This window comes from Photinus pyralis, unplaced genomic scaffold (genome assembly GCF_008802855.1).
Source record: "Photinus pyralis isolate 1611_PpyrPB1 unplaced genomic scaffold, Ppyr1.3 Ppyr1.4_LG10, whole genome shotgun sequence".
Lineage (NCBI taxonomy): Eukaryota > Metazoa > Arthropoda > Insecta > Coleoptera > Lampyridae > Photinus > Photinus pyralis.
The window spans coordinates 2,312,444-2,339,318 of NW_022170250.1; the positions used below are offsets into that span (position 1 = coordinate 2,312,444).

General features: G+C 41.0%; 4 protein-coding genes across 5 annotated transcripts in view; 1 reads left to right on the forward strand and 3 right to left on the reverse strand.

Moving 5' to 3' along the window:
- Nucleotides 1-253: 253 nt before the first annotated feature.
- Nucleotides 254-2,221, forward strand: LOC116162196 (insulin-like growth factor-binding protein complex acid labile subunit). The gene is made up of 2 exons (XM_031475751.1): nucleotides 254-435; nucleotides 485-2,221. The coding sequence occupies exon 2, from the start codon at nucleotides 486-488 to the stop codon at nucleotides 2,142-2,144; it is 1,659 nt and encodes a 552-aa protein (XP_031331611.1). The 5' UTR covers nucleotides 254-435; nucleotide 485; the 3' UTR covers nucleotides 2,145-2,221.
- A 6,077-nt stretch (nucleotides 2,222-8,298) lies between these two features.
- Nucleotides 8,299-10,264, reverse strand: LOC116162197 (insulin-like growth factor-binding protein complex acid labile subunit). Of its 2 annotated transcripts, none has more exons than XM_031475752.1 (2): nucleotides 9,948-10,264; nucleotides 8,299-9,897 (listed from the first exon to the last, which is right to left on the reverse strand). In XM_031475752.1, exon 2 carries the CDS (start codon nucleotides 9,892-9,894, stop codon nucleotides 8,332-8,334), a length of 1,563 nt encoding a protein of 520 aa, XP_031331612.1. In that variant the 5' UTR covers nucleotides 9,895-9,897; nucleotides 9,948-10,264; the 3' UTR covers nucleotides 8,299-8,331. The 2 variants fall into 2 exon arrangements, with proteins under 2 accessions (XP_031331612.1, XP_031331614.1); XM_031475754.1 differs by lacking the exon at nucleotides 9,948-10,264 and having other exon boundaries at nucleotides 8,299-9,719; nucleotides 9,769-9,897.
- Nucleotides 10,265-14,431: 4,167 nt separating this feature from the next.
- On the reverse strand, nucleotides 14,432-17,336 carry LOC116162198 (leucine-rich alpha-2-glycoprotein-like). Its single transcript, XM_031475755.1, has 2 exons — nucleotides 16,140-17,336; nucleotides 14,432-16,090 (listed from the first exon to the last, which is right to left on the reverse strand). Exon 2 carries the CDS (start codon nucleotides 15,163-15,165, stop codon nucleotides 14,704-14,706), a length of 462 nt encoding a protein of 153 aa, XP_031331615.1. The 5' UTR covers nucleotides 15,166-16,090; nucleotides 16,140-17,336; the 3' UTR covers nucleotides 14,432-14,703.
- A 3,878-nt stretch (nucleotides 17,337-21,214) lies between these two features.
- Nucleotides 21,215-26,875, reverse strand: part of LOC116161429 (protein artichoke-like) — a 6,311-nt gene continuing 650 nt past the window's right edge. The window contains exon 2 of the mRNA XM_031474765.1: nucleotides 21,215-23,014. Coding sequence (XP_031330625.1) covers nucleotides 21,264-23,014 — 1,751 coding nt within the window. The 3' untranslated portion in view covers nucleotides 21,215-21,263. The remainder of the gene's footprint in view (nucleotides 23,015-26,875) is intronic.

Here is a 26,875-nt window from a genome sequence, read left to right on the forward strand (position 1 = left end):
ATTTTACTTGAGGGAGATTTTCAAAATCTGTAGTTTAGTATAGGTAAGTAGAGACCTTACTTGAAGGAACAAAGAAACATCCAGAGACGTAACACAATCAAGGCTGGGAAATAAATATTTGCGTAATTCACTTTAATTGCTAGTTTTTAATGTGCAAGCAAACCGATAAGGAACTGTTTTCATATCTGACTCGGTGCGCTATTTTAACAAAACCCATTTGCGTCAGAGCGTATAAAGTATAGAAAAATTGCGTTATAATCATCGGTTCATTTACGTGTAAGCTTGGAAAGTAAACCTTGCCCCATTACTTGTAGGAATCGTTATCGCCAGACTATTTAAGTGCTGGTATTTTACAATTGCTCAGTTTCAAAGGACGTGTACCAAATGCGTTAGTAAGAGTTTAGATTATCTTCATTCAGCACGGTACTCCTCTAGGTGAGTGTTTTCGAAATTTTGCATTCCGCACTATCCGTCGTTTTTTTAGGATGCATACACCAGAAGCTTGGTACGTTTATAACCCGGAAATAGGGATGAGGAGGCTAGAGTTGCCTAAGGGCGAAGACGCAGAGAGCGTGCTACGAGAAATCAAAGGGCGTCCTTTGGAGGAGTGTTCCACACCTGCCTACCAAATTGAAAATTTAATCGTAGAATCGCAAAGCAACCGCGATAATAATAAGGCGACGTTTGCACAATTCCGTAAGGTTAAGCAGCTTTACTTGTCGTGCAACTGGGAGAGCTTAGAGTGTGAGCTGCTGGACGGCTTGGATGACCTGGAAGGTCTCTACGTACCAAATGGCAACGAGTTAAAGCGTATAGAAATTGGATTCTTCGCTAATAAACCAGCTCTGAAGAGACTTGTGGTTAACAATGCGAGGTTGCAGTTGGAAGTGGGTTTGTTTAAGGGGATGCCAAACCTGAAGGAGCTCGACTTGGGGCACAACCACCTGGAGCGTTTCCCTCTTGGTCTCCTCGGCGACCTTCCCGATCTCGAGAAACTCGTACTGGCACACAATAACATTGCGAGCTTGCCCGCCAAGTGCTTCTATGGCCTGCCATTTCTGAAAGAGCTCGACCTGAGCTTTAACCAGCTGAAGGACTGGAACGAGGAGGCCTTTTCGTACGTTAACAGCTTAAACCACTTGGACATCAGCAACAACAAACTTAGGCAACTAAAACCGTCATCGTTCAAAAAGCTGAACTCCCTCCTCACTTTAAATCTCGACAGCAACAGCTTGGAAAATTTGGAAAAGGACACTTTCATCGGACTACCGCGGCTCGATTGTCTGGGGGTTAACAACAATAAGCTTAAAACGATCACCCCGTCCACATTCGACCACCTGAAGGTTCTGAAGGTTCTGCTACTGGAGCATAACGAGATTTCGTCCATCGGCCAGAACGTCTTCACCAACCTGGCAACGCTGCAGGTCTTCCGATCGGACAACAACAACATTGGCAATCTGAAAAAGAACTCCTTCAACGGATTCTCTCGTCTCACCTCCCTCCACCTCAACAAAATCAACCTGGACACCTTAGAGGACGACTGGTGCGTCGGCCTGCACTCGCTCACCGAACTCAATCTCAACGAGAACAAACTGACCCGCCTCCCCCGCTGCGCCTTCCACGCAATTCCAAAACTCAACGAAATCCACCTCAGCGGCAACCTCATCGACACCGTCGACCCGCTCGCCTTCTACAGCGTCTACAGATTAAAACACCTGGACCTATCGCGCAACCGTCTCAAACAGCCCCCCGCCCAAGTCGACAACCTCCACACCGTCACGACCCTCAATCTATCAAACAACCACATCGCCGCCTTAGGGCGTCGGTCGTTCGCCTCGTTTCGCGAGCTACGCGATCTCGACCTATCGAACAACCTCGTCGAGTTCATCGATCCCGAAGCGTTTACCGCGAACGAACAACTGCAGAGCCTCGATTTGAGCTACAACCACCTGAAGACGATCGAGCGCTGGGTCCATTCGCTCGACTTAACCGATTTGAATCTCGGTTACAACGCTATTTCGAATGTCGAGGAGGTGGTCAGCTTGAAGCGATTAAAGTCGATTCGGGTTGAGGGAAATTGCATTTCTCCAACCGTGGTGGCCGTCTTATCCAAGAAGGACGATGTAATTGAAATTGAAAGCTAGCCGTTTAGATATCCTTATCATTATTTATTGTAGTCTATTTTCATATAATTTAATTGAATAGAAATCTGTTTTCAGACCTTTGGTCTTTGTTGTCTACGAGCGCGGAAATATTCAAAACGATAACCTTTGGGCCAACCCCGAGATTAACGACACATTTTCAGCTACTTATTAATTGAATAAGAGCTCGTTTGGGCTACTTTTCTCAGTCCAGATGTAAAATTCTTAGGCGATGCTCTCCAAAGTGGGGAACTACTAATTAACAACCTGAAATATCTGATAATGTCGAAGAAGAAACCTGGCAGATTTTTTCAAGATTCGACCTGGGGGAGGGAAGGGGGTCTCTCACTCTGGGATCTATAGAAATAACAATCTTGGAGAATTCATACCAATCCTTAGCAGATGAATGACCGCTGCCCCATCACCCCAAAATTCTCCAGGGCTGAGTACACTACCATCAAAAATGTAAATACTTCTTGTGGCCACCCTGTAGATAAACAATTCTGAACTCTAAAGTTTTATAAACGTTGACATTATACATAGATTATAGACGGAAATAGGAAACAAAAACAGCAACAATACACCGGAACAATAATAGAAACAAATAACGGAAACGGGAGATAAGAAACGGACGTCTGATAAGGAAACGGAGATAAGGAACAAAGATAGGAAGCAGGTACCGGTACGGTAACGGGTAGCGGGAAAAGGTAACGCGAAACGGTAACCGGAAAGGGTAATGAGAAACGGTAACGGGAAACGGTAACGAAGAATCGTAACTAAGAGAGGTATATTTTTTCTCAGCCAGGAGATAGGAAATGGACGTCTGATAAGGAAACGGAGATAAGGAACAAAGATAGGAAGCAGGTACCGGTACGGTAACGGGTAGCGGGAAAAGGTAACGCGAAACGGTAACCGGAAAGGGTAATGAGAAACGGTAACGGAAAACGGTAACGGGAAACGGTAACGAAGAATCGTAACTAAGAGAGGTATATTTTTTCTCAGCCAGGAAAATTCGTGATATTAAAACGGTGATATTAAAACGGTAACGAGAAACGGTAACGGGAAACGGTCACGGAAAACGGTAACGGGAAATGGTAACGGGAAAAGGTAACGGGAAAAAGTAACAGGAAACGGTAACGGGAAACGGTAACGAAAAATCGTAACTAAGAGAAGTATTTTCTTTTTTAGCCAGGAAAACATTCCTATAAATCGATGATATTTTTCAAACCATTTTACACATTTTCAAGATTCCCGTTTTCGTATTTGGAAATAGAAACAGACATGAAATGGTTAACGGAAGCGGGAAACTAGAGGTGCAAATAAGAAATGGAAGCAGAAACACTGGAAACGGAAGATAGGAAAGGGAGACGGGAACAGAAACAGGAAGAGGAGGCGGGAAACATAAATAAGGCACAGAGACATGAATCAAAATCAGGAAGCGGAACACAGAAACGAGAAGCAGACACGGGAAACTGCGGAAGAGAATGGGGAAACGGGGGTTTGAAACAGATAACGAAAATGGGTACTGGCGAGTGAGGGTAGAGGATACGGGCAACAAGAAAGTAATAGGAAATGTAACGGAAAGCAGTAAGAGGAAAGGGCAACGGGAAACGGTAACGGGAAACGACAATGGGAAACGGTAACGAAGAATCGTAACTAAGAGAGGTATTTTCTTTCTCAGCCAGGAAAATCCGTGATATTATCAAAACCATTTTACACATTTTGAAGGTTCTCGTTTTTGTATTTGGAAATAGAAACAGACATGAAATGGTTAACGGAAACGGGAAACTATAAGTGCAAACGGAAGCAAGGACACTGGAAACGGAAGATAGGAAAAGGAGACGGGAAACATAAATAAGGCACAGAGACATGAATCAAAATCAGGAAACGGAACACAGAAACGAGAAGCAGACGCGGGAAACTGCGGAAGAAAATGGGGAAACGTGGGTTTCAAACAGATAACGAAAATGGGGAATGGGGCGCGGGGTAGCCAAAAGCGAGAATTGGCACTGAAATACTAAAAGCGTGAGACAAAAATGGGAAACCGTGGATGGAATTCTAGGGAGCGAGGATTGCGAGAGAAACTGGGAACGGTAAGTTGGTACTGGCGAGCGAGTGTAGAGGATACGGGAAACAAGAAACGCAAGTAATGGGAAAGGTAACGGAAAGCAATAACAGGAAAGCGGTAACGAGCAACAATAAAGCAATGAAAAGAAGACACGGAAACCGCAGTAGGAAGTAGAAAGAGGAAAACTAGAAGAACTTGTACACGGGAAATAAGAAGGGAAAAGCGGAAGGCAGAAACGGAAGCAAAGACTGGAAACCGTAGAACGGAAACCGGAAAAGAGGTAGACTATGAAGTGAAGGGCGAGAAGAAGGTGTCTATAATTTCGCCACCTAAAAAAGACGAGGTGCCCCCGAACTTTACGCCAAAAGCAATTTTATGCACCTTTCGTTGGAAGCAAATTTTTAGGCAAGGGTTTAGAGAATATATCTTCAAGGTCGGAAATTTCTGAAGAAGAATTTACCTACCCATGAGTTTTCCTGGGGACGAGTAGAAGCCCTTGCGAATGCGGTTTTAACAACACGTTCTCTTGGGGGATGGATATTCCGAGAGATACCAAGCATCAGATGGAAACATTTTATAGAGGGCGGGAGATTTACCGAGGGGTTACTCCTGGAGCGGTGAATATTTTTAGAGAGCGTCTTCTTGAAGGTCAGTATTTCACGGAAGCTTTTTTTAAAGGAAAATTTTGCTGTGGGGCTTTTTGAGGATGAATGATGAAAGATGGCGAAGGAAGTAAGATTTGTCTAGCAGCAAGTGTTCCCTGGAGGCGGATATTCCAAATTACACCGTCTTGGAACCGTCTTGCCGCTTCCGAGGCCTTCTTCGCTTCTCCTTTATGCCTCCTTCGAGACGTCTTCACGCTTTCTTTACGTCTCCGTCAAGTCTTGTTTACGTATCCTTGGAGATTTCATGAAGCCTCTTTCAGCCGTCTTCACATCTTTTTCGAAATTCTTGACGATTATTTATTTGAGTTGAGATTCCTTGCGCATTTTTTTTTAGACCATTTTACGTTTTATTCAACATTTCTTCGAGATTCCTTCACGCTTGCTTCAATTATTCTTCTCGCTTTGTTAAGATTTCTCCATACCTTCTTCTATCGTCCTTTACTCTTCGTTCAAGCCTTTTTCTCGCCTCCGTCCCCTACTTCCTTCGAGTATTCTTCACTTTTTCCTGATAGTTATTTGACCTTTCTTCATGCCTCCTTCTAGTCTTCTGCACTTCTCCTTTATGCCTTTTTTGCGCTTGATTCGAGCCCTTTCGCGCTTCATTCGAATCTCATTCAAGATGTGTGCATACCCCTTCAAATTTTCTTGAAGTCTTCTTTGTTCCGCCTTTGAACGTATTTACGCCACCGTCAAGATAGGTTTCCCCACGCTTGTTTCGTGTTTTCGTCACACCTCCATTGAGAGTAAACGCTTGGCCCACTCTTCTTTGCGTCTCCTTCCAATCTTCTTTATCTCCCTTGAGCCTTCTCTATGTCTACACTTCCGTGAAGATTTCTCAAGTTTGCTTAAAGCTATCTTCGCGTCTTCTTCAATTCGTCTGTGTGCCTTCTTTGTCACTATCCTTCGTCACGTCCGCATGCATCTTTCCTAATTTCTTCACGTCTTCTTCTAAACTTTTCCAGGTTTCCTTGTGTACGCCTCATTTGGAATTTGTTCATTGCTCCTTCGAGCCATCTTTATACATCCGATTCAAGTTCTTTCGCGCTTCCTTTCTGAGTCTCTTCATCTTTCTTTCAAGCCTTTTCGTGCCTCCTTTAAGCCCATTTGAGAATTCATCACAAATCCCCGAGGGTTTCCTCACACCTTCTTCAAGAGTTTTCCACGGCTCCTTGTACAGGGTGTCCCATTAATAATGGTCACAGGTCATATCTATGGAACCGTTAATTGCACAGCTTCGGGGAAAAAAATTTGTTAACAAAAGGGGCCTGGAAATTATTTTCAAGTTTGTAACTTCGCCGCTAGAGGGCGTACGATTCATGGTTAAGTAGACAAATGACTTTTTTCCTAAAATATACCAACAAACATGCATAAAAAATACATGCATCGTAATCTTGTATCAATTTTGCATCATTTTGATGGAGCGCAAATTGCTCTAGCTCATAAAATATGAGGAGTGGAGGAAGGGGAACATCTCTTTAAGGAATTGATTGTAACTTCGGATTAGGTTAACAGATTTTCACATAATAGGTCTTGTTGGAAGGAGCTCTCTTCGCGGAATCAGATTTTACATGAAGAGAGTCTATTTAGTAAACGTGATGAGTGGTAGAGGGCGCGATGTGACATTAACATAAACTTCGCTCGTTTTTTTAAAAATTTCAAATGGAACGATATAATTATTATATTATATTATCAAATAAGATGAAAAAGTGAGAATATCAGTGAAAACCGCATTTTGATATCTGTTTTCTAAACAAAGATATGGGGAAAATACGAACATTCACAAATTTTAATTGCAATATTTATATTCATCCAAGTTGGATATGAAACAAATGAACAAAAAGCAACCGATAATTATGTCAAAGTGAATGAGGCGATGGCAGTTCAAAATTAACACTCAATCTAAGTTTTTTTAATTATGAGCAACAAAAAAATGATTCAAACTAAATCAGAGAAATATGAATTGAGTAAATAATAAAAGTCATTTTTCTACCTAACCATGAATCATACGCCCTCTAGCGGCGAAGTTAGAAAATTTCCAGCGATTTCTCTTGGCCCCTTTTGTTAACAAATTTTTTTTTCCGAAGCTGTGCAATTAATGGTTCCATAGATATAGCCTGTGACCATTATTAATGGGACACCCTGTACTCATCTTAAGGCCGCCTCCGATATTTCTTCGCATCTCCCTATTTCGATTCTTCATGTCTTCTTCGAGATTTCTTCACTCCTTCTCAAATTATTCATACTCTCTTCCGTCATTTTTCACGGCTCACTCCTCTTCAAACCTTCCTTGCACTTCTTCAAGGCATCTTAACGCTTCGTGAGCCTTCTTCGATTCTTTATTGTGTTTCCTTCAGCTTTCTTCACGCCTACATCGACAGTTCTGCAGGCCTGTTTCTATACTGCAGAATGCCTCCTTTTAGATTTCTTTACGCTTCTTTCAAGATTTGTAATACCTCCTTTGTGATGTTTTCACATCTACTTGAACACTGTTTTATCTTCCTTCTTCACGCTTTCATCGTGATCTCTTCACGCTTCTTTAGAGATTTCCGCACGCTTGCTTCAAGCTTTCTTCGCGCTTTCTGCCAGCATTCTTAGAGATATTTCCATGTTTTTTTAGGTTTCTCGCTGCTTCCTTTGAGGTTTTTAGCGCATTTTTTAAGAGTTTGGTATTGTTGGCGTTTTGTCCGTCCGTCCGTTCGCACCCACTTCTGTCGTTTCGAACTACTTCTAGGGGAATGGTCCTAGAATCCTGGAATTTTTTGTAGTAGGTAGCCTATACCTTGAAGGTATGCCAGATGGCCATCAAATTTCGCTGTCTAAAATAATCGAGATCAGTGAGCGACGGGGCCTGAGGGAGGGGGGGGGGGATAAAAATTAATTTCACCTCTTATTGTATTCTAATTAAAGGTCTCAACGAAAGGAACCGTTTTCTACTAACTACTGCCCTTCTTTCTGTCTTATCAAAGTACGGGGTGTGTGGGGGGGGGGGCTAGTTTTATCCCTCATGGTACTCTAATGAAAGGTCTCATCGAAAGGAATTAATTTCTACCAACTATAGCCCTCCCTCTTATCGTGATCGGATATATCCCCTTATACCTCAAGAACGGATCGGAAGAGGGTACTCACAAAGAGTGATTGAGACGTCTGCAAGAATTATATCCATTGGTGATGTCAAACCAAAAGCTATTTCGGTTAAAAAAAATGCACTTATTCTGCACAAGAGTTGTGCACAATTTATACTTGTTTTTAATATACCTACTCATGGCGACCGTGGAATACCTATGTACACATCCACGTATTTCTATGGCGGAGGTAGTTCGGGTATCTTAGATTAATTTCGGTGAGAAAGAGGCAAAAAATTCGTACGTAAGATTACCAACTTTGCCTGAAGGATGCGTGTGTTGCCTACATTTAGGCGCAATAATGAATTTCGAAATGACTGTTTTATTGCGTAAACCTAATACATCAAGTTAGTAACTAGCTGCTTGAACTTGATAATGCTATCACATTTATTCCATTCCTCGGTCGGTAAACTCGCACGAATTTCGATATGCGTGCTACCATCATCACTCTCGGCTTTGATTCTGGTCGAATTCCTCAAACGCTCGGGCAGGTACTCGTTGGTCAGGCCGACGGCGTCCAACCACGAAGTAGCCGCACGTGAACAGCTAAAGCTGACGCGTAGATTGGCGAGCTTCCGGTTGAAGAAGAACGTGTCCGGCTCCATGGACTCCACCGGGTTTCCGGAAATGTCCAGGTCTCGGACACCTCGAAACGCGACCAGCGAGTTCCTCCCCATGCTCGTGATTCGATTATTCGACAGGTTGAGGACGGCGACGGAGCAGAGGTCACCGTAGCTATTGCTGGGGGGTCGCGGCAGTCTGTTACGCGACAAGTCCAGAGACTTCAGCTTGAAAACGTTATCGAACGCCCTCGGATCGATGCTCTCGATGAGGTTGTCGCGCAGATTCAACTTGGACAGCGCCCTGGCGGAGTCGAAGGCGTTCGCGGGAATGTGCCTGATCTTATTTCCGCTCAGGTCCAGCTCGGTGAGCGAGTGCAGGCCGACGCACCAGTCTTCCTCCACGCGCAGAGACGTGACCAAATCGTTGATCGCTTCCGAGCCGAGCGAGGCGATGTCGTTACCTTCCAAGAGTAAGACGCCGAGCGCCTTGACGTAGTCGAAAGTCAAGGTGTCGATCTTCTTCAGCATGTTGTTGTTCACGCTGAGATGGCCCAGACGCGGCAGCCCGACAAGGCTGTCCTTCTCCAAGTTCTCGAGGTAGTTCCCGTCGAGGTGGAGCGCGAGGAGAGAGTTGAGCCTCTTGAAGGAGGCCGGAATTAGCCGGTTTATGTCGTTGTTGCTGATGTTGAGGCGGAGGAGCATGTTCACGTAGGAGAAGGCCTCGTCGTTCCACGACTCCAAGTGGTTCCAACTGAGGTCGAGGTCGTTCAGGAAAGGAAGTCCGTAGAAGATCTTCGTGGGCAAGCTCATGATGTTGTTGTGAGCCAGTGTCAGCTTCTCTACGTCGGGTACGTCGGTAAATAAACCCACGGGGAGGTCTTCGATTTGGTTTCCTCTCAAATCGAGCTCCTTCAGATTGGGCATTCCTCTAAAGGTGCCCAGTTCCAGTTGCAGCTTCCCATTGTTGATGACCACCCTTTTCAGGTTTTTCTTGTCGCTGAAGAACCCAGGCTGGATGGTCTTCAACGACCTGTTGCCGGGAATGTAGATCCCTTCCAAGTCGTCCAATCCGTCCAGCAAACCGGCGGATAGCACCTCTCGATTGCAGTCTAGGTAGAGGTGTTTAATTTTCTTGAATGGGGCGAATTGCCACGGGTCGTCTGCAGCGTGAGACTGAAAGATTAGGTTTTCGATTTCGTTTACTACTACCGTATCTTTCAGAACATGCCGTCCGACTTCCTGCAGGGCGCCCTCTACGTTTTCGTTAATGGAGAGTCGAATCTTGGCTATGGCGCCTAAGCCCAGAGCGGGATTGTAGAGGTGCCACGATTCCATGAGCTAAAAAAAGGGAATAGGTAAGGGTTTCTTTATTTACGTCAATGACTTACAGCGTGTAAACGTATGCAAAAAGTGTGATGAAAATAGCCTTGAATCCGATCAGCAGGTTACTACTACACTGCGAAGTAGCCTGAACTGAGTGTTATTTATACCTTAGCGTGCTTGGAGTATCAGCACGATCAATGCCCCAGCGATTCCCCCCACTAGAACGTACAAATAACATATTTTTAACTACTATCTCATAGTGATAATTGGGTAAATTACACTGTTTGCGACCTTTACGATAAGCTATCATCAAACAACCACACCCCCTTCAGCGATTTTGTCAATACGATGACTTGCCGCCGCAGTCAATGTCAATATCTCCACGACAAACAATAGTAAAATATTGGGTACTACCGAAGGTCAGTTACTGTACAAAATTCGACTGAGACGACCAACGAGCGAGAGAAAAAATCGCGCTTACGTTAATGCAAATTAAAATGTGTTTATGGGCTTTGCTTAATCCTTAATTAGCATGATTACGAGTAGTCCTCTTATTGGCAAATACACAGGATGGCGTGACGTCAAGACTTCTAATTCTTATAATTGCTGCTTTCACCTGAAATTTAATTTTACCTAGTCCCAATTTTACCCTTATTTTCTATCCGGAAGGTTGTTCTTTTAACCATTTAGAACTATGGTAGCTATTTTACATTTTTAATTGAAAGTTCTTACTAATTACTGCCTTTAACTGATAATTACACCTTTTTGTATTGGTCCTAATCGCTACTTTCAATTTTATTTTATCCTAATTGGTACTTTCAACCGCCAATGAGATCTGTTTGTTAATTTTAAGAGAAACTTAAGCCTAATCGCCACTAATCGGCACTTTTAACTAAATTAGGTTTATTGACTATTAACTTAAAGGTTGTCTAATTGCTCCTCTTAACTGACAATTAGAGATATCTGTTACTTAGTTCTACGTGCGTGATGAACTCGTCTATCATCCTCCAGCTACTCTGACTTTCTATCATGCTATCGTCGATGATACTATCTTCTGATATATCGAGTCCACCACCACACACACACACTTCTCTGCACCAGCTCCAGGATTTCCCTGACGTTTCTCATTCTAACTACCTACACTGTGAGGTCATCTGCAAAAGCAACCAACTTCACCCCCCTCGGTACCATAGTGCCTACTACATCATCTTACGCCATATTCCATAGCACTGGCCTTAATACTGATCCCTGAGGACGCCTCTATTTCATAACTATTTCCGGGCGGCAGTCTTACATGAATTTTTCGCTCTTCTAAGATTTGTTTAAACTCGTTCGTTAAGTTATCTATAAAATAAAATACGTCCTCAATGGCAACCTCTAGGGAATGCAATCCCGCAGCAAAATCTCAATCCCGGTATTTGCGGGATTGCTAGATGTTAATCCCGCGGGATCCCGGTATAATGTGACCTGTAGAATCCATAATTTCGAACAGTTCCAAGATTGGGCTACTAGTTCAAAAGTTACAGCCCTTTGAATTTTTTTTCGAAATTGGTTTCTAGTCTATAACTTTTGATTGAGAAGTCTGATCGAAAAAGTACGAATTGGTTTGGATTCTACGCACCAAAATTAATAAGAAAAAGTGTTTTCCCGAGAAATTTTGGTGCAGTCGATTTTTGGTAAAAAAGGAAGGTTACACTGCTTTTTTTGAGTCTCGAAGAAAAAATTCTCAGATCGATCCGGAAAAAAAAATTTCTGATAGAATGTGGCCTGTAGAATCCATAATTTCAAACAGTTCCAAGATTGGGCTACTAGTTCAAAAGTTACAGCCCTTTGAATTTTCTTTCGAAATTGGTTTCTAGTCTATAACTTTTGATTGAGAAGTCTGATCGAAAAAGTACGAATTGTTTTGGATTCTACGCACCAAAATTAATAAGAAAAAGTGTTTTCCCGAGAAATTTTGGTGCAGTCGATTTTTGGTAAAAAAGGAAGGTTATACACTGCCTTTTTTTGAGCCCCGAAAAAAAATTGTCTCAGATCGATCCGGAAAAAAAATTTTCTTATAGAATGTGGCCTGTAGAATCCATAATTTCAAACAGTTCCAAGATTGGGCTACTAGTTCAAAAGTTACAGCCCTTTGAATTTTTTTCCGAAATTGGTTTCTAGTCTATAACTTTTGATTGAGAAGTCTGATCGAAAAAGTACGAATTGTTTTGGATTCTACGCACCAAAATTAATAAGAAAAAGTGTTTTCCCAAGAAATTTTGGTGCAGTCGATTTTTGGTAAAAAAGGAAGGTTATACACTGCCTTTTTTTGAGCCCCGAAAAAAAATTGTCTCAGATTGACCCGGAAAAAATTTTTTCTTATAGAATGTGGCCTGTAGAATCCATAATTTCAGACAGTTCAAAGATTGGGCTACTAGTTTAAAAGTTACAGCCCTTTGAATTTTTTTTCGAAATTGATTTCTAGTCTATAACTTTTGATTGAAAAGTCTGATCGAAAAAGTACGAATTGTTTTGGATTCTACTCACCAAAATTAATAAGAAAAAGTGTTTTCCCGAGAAATTTTGTTGCAGTCGATTTTTGGTAAAAAAGAAGGTTATACACTGCCTTTTTTTGAGCCTCGAAAAAAAAATTGTCTCTGATCGATCCGGAAAAACAATGTTCCTATAGAATGTGGCCTGTAGAATCCATAATTTCAAATAGTTCCAAGATTGGGCTACTATTTCAAAAGTTACAGCCCTTTGAATTTTTTTTCGAAATTGGTTTCTAGTCTATAAATTTGGATTGAGAAGTCTGATCGAAAAAGTACGAATTGTTTTGGATTCTACGCCCCAAAATTAATAAGAAAAAGTGTTTTCCCGTGAAATTTTGGTGCAGTCGAGTTTTGGTAAAAAAGGAAGGTTATAATACACTGCCTTTTTTTGAGCCCCGAAAAAAAAATTGTCTCTGATCGATCCGGAAAAACAATGTTCCTATAGAATGTGGCCTGTAGAATCCATAATTTCAAATAGTTCCAAGATTGGGCTACTATTTCAAAAGTTACAGCCCTTTGAATTTTTTTTCGAAATTGGTTTCTAGTCTATAAATTTGGATTGAGAAGTCTGATCGAAAAAGTACGAATTGTTTTGGATTCTACGCCCCAAAATTAATAAGAAAAAGTGTTTTCCCGTGAAATTTTGTTGCAGTCGATTTTTGGTAAAAAAGTAAGGTTATACACTGCCTTTTTTTGAGCCCCGAAAAAAAAAATTGTCACAGATCGATCCGGAAAAGAAATTTTCTGATAGAATGTGACTAGGGAATGCAATCCCGCAGCAAGATCTCATACCGCAAAACTTTAAATAAATTGGCAACTAAGCAATTCTGTGCGGTTAACTTCTGCATTAAAATAAGTCGCTAATTATCACAACATTTAACAAAAAAAGTACCTTCGGACTGACTTAGAACTCAAAAAACCTCACCTGTAAAGCACAAAAAGGTGAACTTCTAAAGTGCCTCAAAAATCATAGTAAATTTTTAACGAAAAAACTTTAACAATTATATAAAAAATAACTTCTCCGTTATGCGTTTCATTAACAAAGTATACAGAGTCGTCCACTTGGTCGATAAATTCCTCAGTCCCGCAAATCACGCTTCATTTGTGTGCGGGATCCCGGTATTTCGGGATCCCGCGATCCCGGTATTGTATTCCCTAGCAACCTCCAATATACACTACTTATGTACGCTGATTTTTCGTACTTAATGTTGATTCTATTACCATGGTTACCACCCACGCCAGCCTCGAGAAACATTTTTGATAATAATTAATAAAAGACGAATTCGGATAAAATATGCGCTCCTACACAGTACCTAAACACCTAGTTATCTTAATAGCTATAAGGACTCTTAATCGTATTTAGAGGCTTGGAACTGACTGCCAAAAGCTGCTAGATGCGTTTAGGAGGGTTAAAAGGTTACTGTGGAAGCTCAGAAGATCAAAACACCCTTAATGCAATACAAGCTGGCCCGTATTCTTAAGCAGTCACTTTTTATTAAGTGCAGTTTGCTAGAGCGATATAAATAAAAGTCAAGAGTCTAGATAGATTACGTGTACGAACTTCGGTTCGAAGTGCTTTAAATTAATGCACTTTCATGAACTAACGTAGATACCACATTGGGACGAAAATAGATCACTTTGCATTGTGTAAATAACATTCGACTTTGATTAAACAGTGCATCGCTTTATTAATTAGCATTGGCAGACAGCTTAATCACTTCATTTCACGGAATGCAAGGAAAGGGGGGTCCAACGGCCAAACGTACATACATAACGATGAGACCTTGGTTTAAACGATAAATGAAAAGATCAACATGTTTCCTTGGAACTTCTTAGAACTTGACGTTGATCACAGCAAGCGAGCAAAAACAACTCTGAAATTTAACCTAGAGCTCGGCGGGGGGGGGGGGGGGGTTGCGGATCACACTTTGACCATAAAAGTTTAGCCTCAGTTGACCTCGGCTAAGACTCATAGCAGGTTCGCCTCTGCGTACTGAAATCCAAACATCAAGAAGTGGAGGGTGCATTACGCGACCCAAAAGGCATGCAACTTTAATGATTATATACCTACAAGATACTTAATGACGAAAGTTTGTAATTAACTGGTTGGTTTGTGTGATATCATCATCAGCAGGTCTACGTCTTGGAATTGTCGAGTTTCGCGACGGTGGAGGTGTCGATGTCGAGGTGCGTCATTCAGCAGCTGTCGAATTCGAGCCTCGTCAAGTTTCTCAACCGTTCCGGCAGATGTATCGCGCTTCTCGGTTTCTTCGCTCTGTCGATTAAGTTAGTGGACGCGATCCAGGAGGTCGCAGCCGAAGCTGACGCTGAGCCTTACGAATTTGTGGTTCGCGAGGAAGGCGTCGGGTTCGATGATCTCGATTTGGTTGTAGGAGAGGTCCGGCTTGTTCAGTCCTCGAAAGGCGATTAAGGAGAGTGGATTTAGGGAGACGATGAGATTGTGGGCCAAGTTTAGGGTTAGGACGCTGCACAAGTTGTCGTAGATGTTGCTGGGGACTTGTCGCAGTTTGTTGTTGGATAGGTCCAGGTGCTGCAAGTTGAAGACGGTGTCGAACGTGCGCGTGTCGACGGTTTCGATGAGGTTGTCGCGCAGGTTTAGCTTGGTCAGCGCTTTGGTGCAGCGGAATGCGTACGGTGGAAGATGAGTGAGTTTGTTTTGGCTCAAGTCGAGGTCGGTGACGGAATACAAACTGGAACACCAATCTTCGTCCAAGGTTTCAATGTTCATGTTAGTCAGGTGTAAAGTGGTTACCCCCGAGAAGCCTTTGAAGGTATCGAGTTCGAGTTTGGGGGTGCTGTTGCGATTGCAGGTGAAAAACTCGACCTTGTCCAAGTTGTGGAAGACTTCCGGGCCGAAGATGAAAATTTCGTTGTTTTCCAATAGCAAAACCTTGAGTTTGCGAATGGCATCAAAGGTGTAGGTGTCGATTTCTTGGAGCTTATTGTTGTTAACGCTGAGGTGGTCCAAGCGGGGTAAACCGAAGAAGCTGTCCTATTCTAAACTCTCGAGGTAGTTGCCTTCCAGGTTGAGGGTGACGAGAGGGTTTAGTCTCTTGAAGGAGGCGGGGGTGAGCTCCATTATCGCGTTGTTGCTGATGTTGAGATGTTGAAGCATGTTAACGTAGGAGAAGGCTTCGTCGTTCCAACCTTGGAGACGATTAAAGCTCAGATCGAGATTTACCAAGAATGGAAGTCCGTAAAACACCTTCGTGGATAGGCTTTTGATGTCGTTATGCGCTAATGTCGGAAACGTCGGTGAGTAAACGACAATTTTTCAATTTGGTTTCTGCTTAAATCCAGTTCCTTTTAATTAGGCATGCCTTTCAACATACCTGGTTACAGTTCAAGTTTGCCACCTTCTTTAAACTGCTCCTTTTCCTAAAGAATCCATGCTCGATGCGTTTCAAAGCGAAATTTTTACGCACGTCAAGCCTTTCTAAATCATCATATCCATCAGCTGCTTAATCTTGCTAAAGGGGCCAAACTTTTGGGGATGATTGTTACTCCCGTTCTGCGACTACAGGATTCACTTTTCAACTTCTTAGATGGACGCAGAACATCTCTTCCAAATCCTTCCTTCAATCTCCTCCAAGACATTCTCGATGCGCTCATAAGCAAAGAGTTGTAGGTGCAGCAAGATTCCATGACCTCACCTGGATTTAGACATTATTCTTGGGATGAAATTATGCACATTGTACTTACGGTTTTGAATCAAACTCAAGAAATTGTTCTGTAAACTCAAAAAACCAAGAGATCTTCAAAGAAGAAACTATAAAATTCGATTTTGCACTAATAAAGCGTTGCTATTTGCGGTAACCGATACTATAAATAGCTTTCACTTGTTAATCAAAAACCCCACCATCCGCTTCCACTAGAATTAATTTTGTTGGCATTGAAACTAATTGTGAGATTAGCCCACTTTTTTTTTGCATAATTGCTTCGATAAAGATTGTGGGTGCATTTCACAATGGGATCATCAGATTAAGATGTTTGGTTGCCTTTATCTCTAAATAAAGCACTCAAACTTCTCTGGTTCCCAAGGTGGGGGCTCTGCAAAATTGCAACTTTTACCGTTTCTTTTTCTGGTACGTCAATACTATCAGACACACCTCCTTCATTTGGGCAACGATTACAAGAAACTATCTCACGCCACTATAATTAATGGGTAAATAACCGATAAAAATTCTAATTTTGTACGTAGTGTGTTTACTACAGTCCACGCCCCCCAAATGCAGCCTCATCACAGAACTTGTTTGTAGCAGATCGAGTAAACAATTCTTAAAATAAACAATAGCGCGCAAAAATGGTCGAAAACAACTACTTTTATTGTCAACTTTAATGTCATTCAGTTGGATAACAACGGTATTGACATGACCCTCTTAGAATTGAATTTTTGAAAAATAACTTCCGAGTTCTTATCAAGAAGCGGGCGATAAACTTTGTCGAAGAAAATAAAACACTTGAACTGGCAAATAAAATTTCGAGTGATAAGGATTCTGAGAGTAGATTGCTAATTCAAGAAAACATTTTCGCGAGACATGCAAAAAGTTTCTCCTTTTCACTGCACCCCGTTTTGAATTCATGAAGATTAACAACAGAACATTATGCAAACAAGGCTGAATTATTAACAGAAGCGAGCATAGATTAACTAAAACCAATGGAATAGTACTGAGGTCTGAGTTTCAGTTGCTTCAAAAAGAAAATGGCAACGGTGAGAAGAAACGAACCGCTCAAACCATGATTTAAAATGATCTAGGGATGCGACCCAAACGGCTAAAAAGGCCATTTAATCGAAAAAATATCTAAGTTATCAGAATTAAAAAAAAAACCAGCTATAATGCAGCGTCTAAAGATCATCGATCATATTCCGCACGAGGGACTAGGCACCTGTCTGAGGGGTGGGCGGACTGGGTAACTGCGGGCCAGGTGGAATTGCATAGGTTACGGGCCATTAGAGTATGAGTGTAGTAACGATGGGGGGAAGGGGGGGGGGGGTTAGTTCTGAGGTGCACCACAAAAACATTTTAAAGTACTCCTTTCTCGAAAATAAATTACCATACAGTTCTTTTTTTAAATTGCAGCTGATAATTAAAAGTAACAAAATATACAATCCACACGAGGTGCGTCGCCTATCATTGTCTCAGATCGACCCGGAAAAAAATTTTCTTATAGAATGTGGCCTGTAGAATCCATAATTTCAAACAGTTCCAAGATTGGGCTACTAGTTCAAAAGTTACAGCCCTTTGAATTTTCTTTCGAAATTGGTTTCTAGTCTATAACTTTTGATTGAGAAGTCTGATCGAAAAAGTACGAATTGTTTTGGATTCTACGCACCAAAATTAATAAGAAAAAGTGTTTTCCCGAGAAATTTTGGTGCAGTCGATTTTTGGTAAAAAAGGAAGGTTATACACTGCCTTTTTTTGAGCCCCGAAAAAAAAATTGTCTCAGATCGACCCGAAAAAAAATTTTCTTATAGAATGTGGCCTGTAGAATCCATAATTTCAAACAGTTCCAAGATTGGGCTACTAGTTCAAAAGTTACAGCCCTTTGAATTTTCTTTCGAAATTGGTTTCTAGTTCATAACTTTTGATTGAGAAGTCTAATCGAAAAAGTACGAATTGTTTTGGATTCTACGCACCAAAATTAATAAGAAAAAGTGTTTTCTCGAGAAATTTTGGTGCAGTCGATTTTTGGTAAAAAAGGAAGGTTATACACTGCCTTTTTTGAGGCCCGAAAAAAAAAATTGTCTCAGATCGATCCGGAAAAAAATTTTTTCTTATAGAATGTGGCTTGTAGAATCCATAATTTCAAGCAGTTCCAAGATTGGGCTACTAGTTCAAAAGTTACAGCCCTTTGAATTTTCTTTCGAAATTGGTTTCTAGTCTATAACTTTTGAATGAGAAGTCTGATCGAAAAAGTACGAATTGTTTTGGATTCTACGCACCAAAATTAATAAGAAAAAGTGTTTTCGCGAGAAATTTTGGTGTAGTCGATTTTTGGTAAAAAAGGAAGGTTATACACTGCCTTTTTTTGAGGCCCGAAAAAAAATTGTCTCAGATCGACCCGGAAAAAAATTTTCTTATAGAATGTGGCCTGTAGAATCCATAATTTCAAACAGTTCCAAGATTGGGCTACTAGTTCAAAAGTTACAGCCCTTTGAATTTTCTTTCGAAATTGGTTTCTAGTCTATAACTTTTGATTGAGAAGTCTGATCGAAAAAGTACGAATTGATTTGGATTCTACGCACCCAAATTAATAAGAAAAAGTGTTTTCCCGAGAAATTTTGGTGTAGTCGATTTTTGGTAAAAAAGGAAGGTTATACACTGCCTTTTTTTGAGCCCCGAAAAAAAAATTGTCTCAGATCGACCCGGAAAAAAATTTTTCTTATAGAATGTGGCCTGTAGAATCCATAATTTCAAACAGTTCCAAGATTGGGCTACTAGTTCAAAAGTTACAGCCGTTTGAATTTTTTTTCGAAATTGGTTTCTAGTCTATAACTTTTGATTGAGAAGTCTGATCGAAAAAGTACGAATTGATTTGGATTCTACGCACCCAAATTAATAAGAAAGAGTGTTTTTCCGAGAAATTTTGGTGTAGTCGATTTTTGGTAAAAAAGGAAGGTTATATACTGCGTTTTTTTGAGCCCCGAAAAAAAAATTGTCTCAGATCGACCCGGAAGAAAAAAATTCTTATAGAATGTGGCCTGTAGAATCCATAATTTCAAACAGTTCCAAGATTGGGCTATTAGTTCAAAAGTTACAGCCCTTTGAATTTTCTTTCGAAATTGGTTTCTAGTCCATAACTTTTGATTGAGAAGTCCGATCGAAAAAGTACGAATTGTTTTGGATTCTACGCACCAAAAATAATAAGAAAAAGTGTTTTCCCGAGAAATTTTGGTGTAGTCGATTTTTGGTAAAAAAGGAAGGTTATACACTGCCTTTTTTTGAACCCGGAAAAAAAAATTGTCTCAGATCGACCCGGAAAAAAAATTTTCTTATAGAATGTGGCCTGTAGAATCCATAATTTCAAACAGTTCCAAGATGGGGCTACTAGTTCAAAAGTTACAGCCCTTTGAATTTTCTTTCGAAATTGGTTTCTAGTCTATAACTTTTGATTGAGAAGTCTGATGGAAAAAGTACGAATTGTTTTGGATTCTACGCACCAAAATTAATAAGAAAAAGTGTTTTCCCGAGAAATTTTGGTGCAGTCGATTTTTGGTAAAAAGGAAGGTAATACACTGCCTTTTTTTGGGCCCCGAAGAAAAAATTGTCTCGGATCGATCCGGGAAAAACATTTTCTTATAGAATGTGACCTGTAGAATCCATAATTTCAAACAGTTCCAAGATTGGGCTACTAGTTCAAAAGTTACAGCCCTTTGAATTTTCTTTCGAAAATGGTTTCTAGTCTATAACTTTTGATTGAGAAGTCTGATCGAAAAAGTACGAATTGTTTTGGATTCTACGCACCAAAATTAATAAGAAAAAGTGTTTTCCCGAGAAATTTTGGTGCAGTCGATTTTTGGTAAAAAAGGAAGGTTATACACTGCCTTTTTTTGAGCCCGAAAAAAAAATTGTCTCAGATCGACCCGGAAAAAAAATTTTCTTATAGAATGTGGCCTGTAGAATCCATAATTTCAAACAGTTCCAAGATTGGGCTACTAGTTCAAAAGTTACAGCCCTTTGAATTTTCTTTCGAAATTGGTTTCTAGTCTATAACTTTTGATTGAGAAGTCTGACCGAAAAAGTACGAATTGATTTGGATTATACGCACCCAAATTAATAAAAAAAGTGTTTTTCCGAGAAATTTTGGTGTAGTCGATTTTTGGTAAAAAAGGAAGGTTATACACTGCCTTTTTTTGAGCCCCGAAAAAAAAATTGTCTCAGATCGACCTGGAAAAAAATTTTCTTATAGAATGTGGCCTGTAGAATCCATAATTTCAAACAGTTCGAAATTCAAGAAAATGAAGGAAAGCAGTCTCAAGGGTTTGAGAAGCCATGAAAAGGTGAAAAGAAAGAAGCAGAAACAACCAAGTAAAATTAAGAAGACAATGGAGCCTAATACTAAATAAATGTTGATGATGACAAAGAAGAGGGGTAAGAGAAATATAAAAGAAGATCGAGAGGAATACGTAACGACGAATTTACGACGATCCCATCCTGGTAGATGCTGCAAAAGGCCCGAGATAGACGTGAAAAAACGCCAAAATTGAGGGAGATGCGATATGGGCGTGAAGGAAACGAATCATGGGTTAAGGAATTTTCAGACAAATCTGAAGAACGCGTAAACGAAACGCTAAGAATACCTAAATCGGGGGATGGAGACCCCCACTCTCGTGCCTTCTCGCTTGACTTAGAAGAGATTGGCCAGGATGGTGCCGAACTCGCCTTAGAAACTTATTGTTGGCGTAACATTTATCGAATCGAATAAATAGGCTTCAGTACAATCACAATCCAGACCTTGAAAGGTCAAGTTGTGAAAGTGGTGGTCGACTAGGAGTGCAACGATGTCAGAGGAAAACCAAATTGCGGAGGAAGCTTGGGAGGACAAAGAGCGAAGAGCGGAAGAAGTCGGTGGATTTGATTTTTTAGAGCTCCAAATCGAAATTCGTATCTTTACTGTTTGTATCTTATGACCGCTCCGTGGGGCTCATCTCCAGGAAGGTAGTATTTTAAAACCGCTCCCCACATCATATTCCTCCTTTCGGACTGGTAAGCACGTCATGAAAGAACAAATGTTTATATTAAACCCAATGCATGAAGGTTAAATAAATATCTACCTCTGGTTGTAGAATAATACTTTATTAAAGACCTTATAGCAAAAGAATACTTAATGAATAAAATTTGTAATTGACTGTTTGACTTGTGCGATATCATCATCGGCCTTCGTCGTCCAGGCGTCAGTCTTCGAATCGTCGACGAGTTTCACGACGCTCGACGCGTTCTGGTTGCAGTCGATGTCGACGTGCGTCATTCCGCAGCTGTCGAAGTCGAGCCTCGCCAGGTTTCTCAACTGTTCCGGTAAATGTATCGGGCTTCCCGGTTTCTTCGTCCCGTCGACTAAGTTGGTGGACGCGATCCAGGAGGTCGCCGCCTTGACGCAACCGAAGCTGACGCTGAGACTTACGAGTTTGTGGTTCGCGAGGAAGGCGTCGGGTTCGATGATCTCGATTTGGTTGTAGGAGAGGTCCAACTTGTTGAGTCCTCGAAAGGCGATTAAGGAGAGTGGATTTAGGGAGACGATGAGATTGTGGGCCAAGTTTAAGGTTAGGACGCTGCACAAGTTGTCGTAGCTGTTGCTGGGGACTTGTCGCAGTTTGTTGTTGGATAGGTCCAGGTGCTGCAAGTTGAAGACGGTGTCGAACGTGCGCGTGTCGACGGTTTCGATGAGGTTGTCGCGCAGGTTCAGCTTGGTCAGCGCTTTGGCGCAGCGGAATGCGTACGACGGGAGGTGAGTGAGTCTGTTTTGGCTCAAGTCGAGATCGGTGACGGAATACAAACCGGAACACCAATCTTCGTCCAAGGTTTCAATGTTCATGTTAGTCAGGTGTAAAGTGGTTACCCCCGAGAAGCCTCTGAAGGTATCGAGTTCGAGTTTGGGGGTGCTGTTGCGATTGCAGGTGAAAAACTCGACCTTGCCCAAATTGTGGAAGACTTCGGGGCCGAAGATGGAAATTTCGTTGTTTTCCAATAGCAAAACCTTGAGTTTGCGAATGGCATCAAAGGTGTAGGTGTCGATTTCTTGGAGCTTGTTGTTGTTGACGCTGAGGTGGTCCAAGCGTGGTAAACCGATGAAGCTGTCCTTTTCTAAACTCTCGAGGTAGTTGCCGTCCAGGTTGAGGGTGACGAGAGAGTTTAGTCTCTTGAAAGAGGCCGGCGTGAGCTCCTTTATCGCGTTGTTGCTGATGTTGAGATGGAGAAGCATGTTGACGTAGGAGAAGGCTTCGTCGTTCCAACCTTGGAGACGATTAAAGCTCAGATCGAGATTTACCAAGAGTGGAAGTCCGTAAAACACCTTCGTAGATAGACTTCTGATGTCGTTATGCGCTAATGTCAGCGTTTCAATGTCGGGAACGTCGGTGAGTAAACCGACTGGCAATTCTTCAATTTGGTTTCTGCTCAAATCCAGTTCCTTTAAATTAGGCATGCCTTTCAACATACCCGGTTCCAGTTCCAGTTTGCAATTGTTAATGGCCACCTTCTTCAAATTGCTCTTGTTCCTAAAGAATCCACGCTCGATGCTTCTCAAAGAAGAATTTTTACGCACGTAGAGACCTTCCAAATCATCAAAACCATCAAGCAAACCTTCCCCCAAAGTCTCCCAGTTGCATATCAAGTACAACTGCTTAATTTTGCCAAACGGGCCAAAGGTTTGGGGATGATTGTCGCTCTCACTCTGCGATTGCAGGATTAAATTTTCAATTTCTTCGATGGACCCGGAACATCCCTTCGAAATCCTCCCTTCGATCTCCTGCAGGACATTCTCGATGCACTCATCGGCAGAAATTTCGATCTTTCGAATGTTGGTCACGCCCAACAACGGATTGTAGATGTACCACGATTCCATAATGTCACCTGGATCTACAAAATACACACCTTTTAGATCAAGCCAAACACAAAATCACATTGCTCTTACATTTTTGAAGAAAACCTAAGAAGTCACACACTTTTTTTAAAGTAAAAAAGAAATACACGTCTAATAAAATTCGACCTTGCACTAGTATAGCGAGTTACTGTGGAAGTGTTTGCAGTAACCGTCTGCAGCTACTATAAATAGCCCGGTGCTTTGACTTGGTAATCAAAAACCCCACCACTTTTTCCTCACTATATTATATTTTTTTGCCGCTATCTTAACTAACATATAATCGAGTATTTATAGCGTTTTTTTTGCCGCCTGTTTTTCCAACATGCTTTTTATTGCGTCTTAATAATATAATTTCGCAATGCTCAAGTTCAAAGCTGAAGATCCGAGGGTGTGTGCTATAGCAATTTGGATTCCCTGACCTGACCAACTCGTCAGGGCACGCCTGCAGTGTCGCCAAACACTTCGAAAAGTCTTTTCCCGATTGGAGTCGGGACTATTTGCATATTCAATGATCCCTAGGTCACCACATCCTACTCATTAACACCTTTTTTAAGGAGGACAAGCAACTTTTTTTATCTTCTGCAAACACAGTTAGTACATAGATTTTATGAAAAAATAAAAGTTTCTGCATAGAAACTCTTAATTCCCAGTCCTTTCATCAAGCCTCTATGCGCAGTTTGAGTAAACAATTTAGCATATTTAAAATAAACCAAAAATGTACAAAACAAGTGACGTTTTATTCAAATTCAGTTGCTTTATTTATAGCTTCGTTACCACATTCAATTAATACTGACATTGGTCCCCAATAATTGATTCATCTATGAAATGATATCATTCGGAGCGATAAACCCTTTAAATTAGCCATCGTGACCGCATTATTGGCCACATTGCACTTTTTATCAAAAATTACGCAATTTATTTAATCGAGCTGTTACGTGGTGCCTCCGATTTGCGAATTTACACCGACCTTTGAGGACGTGTTGACAGTTCATGTACCGGAAGCTCCTAGGCGTACTAAACGAGGTCATTACGTAAAACAAAATTATTTCTCTTTTCCTATCTACGCAAATTGAGAATTAAGTGAAAGTTGGGTTCGTTGGTTTGTTTGGCGACGAGAACTTGAAGTATATACCAGTTTTGTAAAGGCAATATATATATATATATATATATATATATATATATATTTCCCTCAAAAATCTATAAAGAAACCTTAAAAATCAAAACACCTCCCCCCGCTATTAGTTTGACGTTATGTTGCGTTAACTGATTTCTGGTGCATTTCGCAATCCAATCATCACAATCATCATTGCATGCTTTTATCACTAATTAAAGCAGACATATTCGTATTTCTATGGTTCCCAAGGGAAGAGCTCTGCAAAATTCCAACTTTTGAATTTTTTCTCAGATGTGTGTAGGTACGTCAATAAACACACCTCCTTCCTCGTTACCACATTTGCAAAACACTGTCCCACGCCATTAAAGCTAATGGGCGAATAACCGATAAAAATGCTAATTTTGTACGTAGCATGTTACTACAGCCAAGCCCTCCCAAAAGCAGCCTCACAGAATTTGTTCGTAGTAGATCGAATAAACAATTTGAAGTTCTTAAAATAAACAATGGCGCGCAAAAATGTCCGAAAACAACTATTTTTATTGTCAATTTCAATGACATTCAGTTGGATAACAACTCATAAAGTAACTTCCGAGTTCTTATCAAGAAGAAAGCGATAAATTTTGTCGAAAAAATAACTGGAAAATAAAATGTCCAGTGATTACGATACTGAGGGTAGGTAAATAAAATGTCGTTTCAAAAAGGAAGCGTGCAAAAGGTTTCTTCTTTGCAATGCACCTATAATAAACCCGGTTTTGAATTTATGAATATTAACAACAGAACATTATGCAAACAAGCCTTGATTATAAATGAACGCGGACGTAGGTTAACTAAAATCAATGGAATTGTACCGAAATATGAATTTCCTAGAAAACGAATCCAAAATGGGTTATTACTCTCTATTGTTAAACAGAAAGACACCAGTTCTGAGGAATCTGAACCAAAAATTTAAACTGTGGACGTAAGCAATTTTTCACCTTTCCTAGCCTTGGTCTAGTATGACATAGATATATTTGTTTATTCGTTCAAATGATTTTTACATAGATTACATAATAATCAAGACGCGTAAGCAAACGCTTCACTAAGAAACTGTAGTTGCTGTGGTCACCGTTACACCCTGAATAAAAATTAAAAGGGAAGGGGGCGAATATGATGTTAATTTCTGAACATACACTCATTAACTCACAATGGATTGACGTCATTTTCTTATGTACAGGCTGTATGTATACTACCAATACTTGTTGTATTAAAAAGATGATCATACGGAACGGCAATTACTGTACATAGGAATATGTGACAATTTGTGGTTCAAAATGAAATGTATCTGTAGTTTGACATGTTCCGAACGAGGGACTACGCACCTCTTCTGAGGGGTGAGATTATGCCCACATTACCACTAGTTCGAAATGCTTGTGAAATATGATACCCTGGACCGCGTCATAGGCTCATGCACATTATGCGTCATCGTCAACATTCAAGACCAGTTCGGCACAACCGAGGAAATGTCTTCTAAGCAATGAATGAAAAGAACGAAAGTAGCTCGGATTGTGCCGAGGGTTATATACAATGGCCGAACTGAGCTTCGGCTCGCTCGGCAATAATTACATTTATTTTAATCATTTTTTATTTTATTTTATTTTACCTTTATTTTTGAGTGGGCGGGGTTTCAGCCAAGGTTGCTGTACCAACCCAACCCGCTATACATTTACAAATATCCATGACAGAACCCGGATTCGAACCAGGGATCTTTAGTACCGCAGTCCAGCTTTAATTGAACTGCGCCACACGGGCCGGCGCGTAGACGAGCCTGTTTAAGGTTTAACTGATTTTATCATTTTTACGCCAAAAAAATGTCATTGCCGGGCCAGCCGAAGGCGATTTTGGCACAATGCAGCCCAATTTCTTCGAAGTAAAGCGAAAAAATTAGGAAGGCAGGCCTGATTGTTCGGCAATAATTGTACTGAATACTATTTCATTCATTTGATCAATTTACCGGCACAAAATGTCATCGTCGAGCGAACCAAAGGTGAGTTCGGCACAATCCAAGCCAATTTCTTGAAAATAAAGCGATAAAAGCACGAAATTGGTTCGGATTGTGCCTAATTCACCTTCGGTTCGCTCGGAAATGATTGTACTGAAGCCTACTTAGTCGATTCGATCAATATTAAGCCAAAAAATTTCATTTCCCTGCCAGCCGAAGGCGAGTTCGGCATAATCCAGTCCAATTTCTTTGAAGTAAAGCGAAAAAATCAAGAAGGCAGGCCGGATTGTGCCGAACTCGCCTTCGGCTCGGTCGGCAATAATTGTACTGAATACTATTTCATTCATTTGATCAATTTACCGGCACAAAATGACATTGCCGAGCGAACCAAAGGTACAATTCAAGTCAATTTCTTGAAAATAAAGCGATAAAAGCACGAAAGTGGTTCGGATTGTGCCTAATTCACCTTCGGTTCGCTCGGAAATGATTGTACTGAAGCCTACTTAGTCGATTCGATCAATATTAAGCCAAAAAATTTCATTTCCCTGCCAGCCGAAGGCGAGTTCGGCATAATCGAGCCCAATTTCTTTGAAGTAAAGCGAAAAAATCAAGAAGGCAGGCCGGATTGTGCCGAACTCGCCTTCGGCTCGCTCGGCAATAATTGTACTGAATACTATTTCATTCATTTGATCAATTTACCGGCACAAAATGTCATCGCCGAGCGAACCAAAGGTGAATTCGGCACAATCCAAGTCAATTTCTTGA

What these genes read in the sequence shown, in the direction of transcription:
- LOC116162197 (XM_031475752.1), bottom strand. Translation starts at nt 9,894, where the DNA reads ATGGAATCGTGGCACCTCTACAATCCCGCTCTGGGCTTAGGCGCCATA.
- LOC116162198 (XM_031475755.1), bottom strand. Translation starts at nt 15,165, where the DNA reads ATGAACATTGAAACCTTGGACGAAGATTGGTGTTCCAGTTTGTATTCC.
- LOC116162196 (XM_031475751.1), top strand. Translation starts at nt 486, where the DNA reads ATGCATACACCAGAAGCTTGGTACGTTTATAACCCGGAAATAGGGATG.